Consider the following 4,808-nt stretch of genomic DNA (forward strand, 5'->3'; position numbering starts at 1 on the left):
CCCAGTTGGATTCCATTGATCCATATGTGTTGGACTTCTGTGCCCATAGCTTGGTGAAAGCATCATAATCTCACACAGAATGTTTTTATTCCATGAGATTTTGCCCGTGAGGTCATGGAATATATACACATATTTTCCTTCTTCTTGTCCGTTCGAGAACTTTTAAATTATCCATCTTGTATAGTAGCTCTGACCCAACTTCCATTAAGCCGTTGAAATGAGGTGTTGGAAGAGGGCATCCTTCCCTTAGTCACCATCATCAGGGGAAAACGGTCAGTGTTTAACCACTGAGAATGACACACATGTGAGTTTTTTTCCTAAATACCCTTTGTCATAATGCAATCTCCTATTTCTATTTCCTTGGCAGCACTTGTCATGAAAGGTTGTAGATTTTGTCAAAGCTCATCCTGCAACAATGGCTCCTTCTTGAACCGTGTGGGACGAACCACCAGTGAGAGCGTCAGGCTCTGGGGTTGGCTTTGTTGGAAAGCTCTGGGTACCGCTTCAGTCTCTGCACTTATTCCAGGTCTGCTCGCGGTTTCCATTTCTTCTGGAGTCAGTTCCGGTAGTTTGTGTGTGTCTCAGAATTGATACGTTTCGTCTCAGCCAATTTCTTGGTGCGAAATTGTTCAATTTTTGTCTATTCTGTCAATTTTGTAAATCTCTAGAAGAAAGAATGTTGTTTTCACCGATTTTCTCGAGGGCTCCTCTGTTTCCTTTATCGTTATAATTTCTTTCGATCTAATATTTTTAGGTTGCCTTTGATCTATTTTTCTAGTTACCCAGAGGAACCTTCTAACTGTTGTGGACACCAGCCATCCACAGGGCCACTGTGCAGGTCTGGGTTGTTGGGTAGATAAGCAACTACAGACAGGAGTGGATGAGGCTTCCAGGCAATTTCTACGTCAGCTGGCATCCCAGGCCACCCCCACACTGCAGCTGTGTCCAGGACCCCTCCTTTTGCCAGGCCAGACGCCCAGCATCACGCTGACCTGGCTTCCCTGGACCACTCACAGCCTTGGGTCCCTTCTGCGCTCGGGGAACAAGAAGAGCCGTGAAGTGAGGCAGTGGTAGCAGGGGGCTCTGAGGGGCCAGGGATGGTGGGCTCCCTGGGGGAGGAAAACACTAGGGAGTGGGGAGGGGAACACCCTGGGGAGGGCATCTGGACCAGTTCTCATGGGGCTCCGGATGTCAGGTAAGGAGTTGGGGTCACCGCAGCTTGCCAGGTGCAGGTGCATGCTGATGCACTTCCCCATCTGATCCTCAGGGACAGAGAGGACACTGAGGTCAGGAGAGGCAAGGACTGGCCCAGGACATGCGAGGTGTGCAGGGTCCAAGGAGCAGGGCTGGTCTCCAGTCCTAGGCCAGCCTCTACCCTGACATGGGGTTCTCCCTGGGAATGAGAGCCCCTGAGAGGCTCGGGCTTCCCTATCCACCCCACCCGTGTGAGGCTGTGACCTCTGGCCATCTCCAGAAAGGCTCACACGCACAGAAACACACACACACGCTGACACTGACTGCCCAGCTGGGGATCAGAGGGGAGTCCACACTGGGAGGGGGTGGGTAATACGGGGGAAAGAAGAGAAAGGCTGGAGGCAGTGGGGCCATGGGGCAGGGACATCAGGATTCCTGGCAATAGCCCGGGACCCACACCATGGGGAGGATGACATGCCGGCTGAGATCAGGGGGTCCCCAAGGTGTCCGGGGGGATTGCCAGGAACTAGGGGAAGATGGGGTCTGGGGTCCGGTGTCCACCACCTTGGGCCCGTGGAGCTAGGAAGCGTGGACGGGGCTACAGCACGGAAGGACTCAGCTTCCTCCTCCTAAACTGGGCTGCGTCGACAGTGTCCCAAGGGTCCCACAGGCTCATAGATGAGTCTGTGTCCTGGGATCTTCATCCCTGGCCCTCTGTTCTCCCCTCCTGGGAAAACACTTCTTACTCCCTCAGGGTCCTTCTGAGCGGAGGGCAGCCTGGGGGCTTGGAGGACCGAGGACCTGGGTGTGCAGCACGTGGCCAAGCAGTGGACCCTGGTGTGGGGACCGAGGTCAAGACCCTCCTTGTTGGAGTCTCGGGTCCTCATTAGGAAGTGGTTCCCTAGGCAGCGCCCTGGCTGGGGTGAGAAGGACTCATTAGTGAGCTGACACCGGGCCAGGGGAGGGACACAGGCCACAAAGGAGGCTTCTGAGGGTTGTCACCTGGACCCTGGAGCCCACAGGCCCTGCTTCCGCGAGACACACAGAGACAGACAGAGTCCGAGGCAGAGACAGAGAATGGACCCAGGAGAGAGGAAACCAGAAATTCCATGAATCGGCCAGGAAATGACACTGGTCATCATGTTCTAGCCCTTAGAACCCAGTCACACGGGCCATCCACACGGGAGGGGACGGGGTGACAGAGGGACGTGGGACCAGGATTCGGGAAGGCTGGGAGCCACAGTGGGGACCGCCCAGCACGTAGGCCCAGACCAGGCACTGGGACCAGAGCCCAAATGCAATGGGGCCCCTGGAGTGCGTGTCTGGTGGGCCCAGGGTCTGAACGAGTTCACCTCCACCTTCCCCCGGGCCTGGGACTCAGGCAGGAGGGGTGGCCGTGCCTGGACCCGGAGCAGACCCAGGCCCGCGTGAGTGTGTTCCGTGCCAGGCCCACCCCTTCCTCATCCTTCCACGCCCACGTGTGCCCACGAGCCTCATGGGATAGCAGGCACGGGACGTGTCTACGGGTGGCTCCCTGATGGCGCCCCTACAAGTAGATGCCACAAGGACCCCACTGTGCAGACGGGGAGACCGGGGGACCCCAGGAGGCACAGGGTGTGTGTGGGGTCCCAGCACTGGTCAGGAGGAAAACCCAGGTCTGAACCCAGCTGTGTGGCCCCAAAGCCGCGGCCCCGGCTGCACCAGGCCTCGCGGGGACGTGTCTGGGCTGTGTTGGTGTCACTGTAGGGACAGGGCACTGTAGGGAGGGGAGCCCTTTGCAGCCTGGGAGGGGCTCTTGTAGGAGCAGGAAGCCGGGTAAGGGGACCCCAGGAAGTGACCTCACCTCCCTGGTCACAGAGCCCAACAGAACTCGGAACCCGGGTCACCAGGCACCCACGTTGTGGGGACAGTGCCCGACTGGGCTCATTCGTTGGGACACCTTCACCTGACGAACATGTTCTCCTGTTGTGTGCCCGTGTCCCGCGGCTGTCGGCTCGGGGGAGCCCGCGGCCGCGACCCTTCCCGACCCTGGAGACAGTGGGTCAGGTCGTCCACAGGACGCCTCAGGTCTCTAGCTCGCAGGGACCCAAAGGTAACACAGGAGACCCAGAGACATCCAGTCCAGCCCGACACTGCTCTGATCGGACCTGTGCGGCCCCACGTCCCCTCCCGTGTGTGTGTGTGTGCATGGAAGGAGGGGTCGTGTGTGGAGGGCCCACCTGAGCAGGTGCAGGCTGATGAAGGGGTTAGATGCCTGGTGGGCGGGTCAGGCTCACACCCCTGTCAAGGCTGGAGGGCAGGGACAGGTTGTGCTGGGGTAGCCCTCTCTTCCCCAAGGTTCATCCTGAGCCCTGCTGGTGGATGTCACTGTGTCCCAAGCGCAGGGCTGTGCACACTCAGGTCTGTGTCCGATCTGGGAGCAGCGGGGAGAGAGGGCGGAAGGACACTGAGGATGGCTGGGCGGGGCTGTGATGTCTCCGGGCCGTCCGCGGGTCACTGTCTTTACAGAAATCAACCGATGAACTCGGGAGGCGACTGTCGGAATCCCGATTCACCTGTCCTACAGAGTTGTGCGAGTGCCCCGTCGCCCAGGAGGGCCACCCTGGACCCAGGGAGAGAGTGGCTGCACGGAGGTCTCGGGAAGCAGGGCCTGGAGTTGGCCTGAGAAGGCCTCCTTCACCGCCCTGGCCCCTCCACAGGGTCCTGGTTCACCGGTCCTGGGATGAGGACCCGGAGCCCCTGGAGCCAGAGCCCGAGGGTGAGAAGGCTGGGGTGGGAGATGTGTGTTCACGGGGCCCGGGCGGTGCTGGGCCACCCAGGGAGGAGCCCCCGGGGGCTGGTGTGGGGCCAGGAGCAGAGACTGAGAGCCCCGGGCTGCGGCCTGCAGGGGGGCAGGGGTCCTGGTGTGGGTTCCTGGCCGCGGCTTCTCGGGGAGGCTCTGGGGTGAGCTGTGTCTCTGCAAAGGCCCCTGGAGAGGCTGGCGCTGGTGTGAGGTGGGACCTTCCCTCTTCTCACCCTGACGCCTTGGAGCCACTGCAACCATCACTCTGTTTCCTTCTCAAGAGTCCGGGGCAGGAGCAGAAGCCGGTGCGGCTCCAGAGCCCGACCCAAGGGCATCGGGGTCCTCGGAGCCTCTGCAGGCAGGGGTGGAGTCTGGAGCGACTCCTGCAGGGGCCTGGGAGCCAGCAAGTGACCTGGGACCTGTGCGGGGACAGCAGGCAACTGAGCAGAGTCAGCTGGGTCCTGCTTCTGCTCCCGCTTCTCCTGGTTCCACCGTTCCTGCCTCTGATCCCAACACTGTTCCTGCCACTGCCGTTCTCCCCGCCCCTGCCCCCGCCCCTGTCAACGCCCTTCTCCCTGCCCCTGCCCCCGCCCTTGCTCCCACATGGATGCCAGTCACAAATCAAGGGCCTGAAGGCCTACACGGGGTGTTTACTTTACTTTACTTTTGTTATATTTTATTTCAAATTTATTCTCCAATCCCTGACCCCGACCCCCCACCAGAATATCTCTTCCTCTTCTCCCTTATACTTTTTCTCTTCTACTTTTTAGCTGTTACTTTATTTGTTCATTAGTTATAATCTATAGTAATCTTCAATAAAAAGTTTTATTTA

At 59.0% G+C, this 4,808-nt stretch overlaps 1 protein-coding gene across 2 annotated transcripts; it reads left to right on the forward strand.

The window, feature by feature from the left end:
• The first annotated feature begins 3,136 nt into the window (after positions 1–3,136).
• On the forward strand, positions 3,137–4,808 carry LOC128312037 (skin secretory protein xP2-like). Of its 2 annotated transcripts, XM_053204343.1 has the most exons (3): positions 3,137–3,286; positions 3,703–3,952; positions 4,258–4,808. In XM_053204343.1, the coding sequence occupies exons 1-3, from the start codon at positions 3,149–3,151 to the stop codon at positions 4,767–4,769; spliced, it is 900 nt and encodes a 299-aa protein (XP_053060318.1). In that variant the 5' UTR covers positions 3,137–3,148; the 3' UTR covers positions 4,770–4,808. The 2 variants fall into 2 exon arrangements, with proteins under 2 accessions (XP_053060318.1, XP_053060317.1); XM_053204342.1 differs by having other exon boundaries at positions 3,703–4,808.

This window comes from Acinonyx jubatus, chromosome D4 (assembly GCF_027475565.1).
Source record: "Acinonyx jubatus isolate Ajub_Pintada_27869175 chromosome D4, VMU_Ajub_asm_v1.0, whole genome shotgun sequence".
NCBI classification, from domain to species: Eukaryota; Metazoa; Chordata; class Mammalia; order Carnivora; family Felidae; genus Acinonyx; species Acinonyx jubatus.

What these genes read in the sequence shown, in the direction of transcription:
- LOC128312037 (XM_053204342.1), top strand. Translation starts at nt 3,149, where the DNA reads ATGTTCTCCTGTTGTGTGCCCGTGTCCCGCGGCTGTCGGCTCGGGGGA. An exon ending in TAGCTCGCAGGGACCCAAAG is followed by an intron (nt 3,287 to 3,702) that starts GTAACACAGGAG and finishes CTGTCTTTACAG; the next exon opens with AAATCAACCGATGAACTCGG.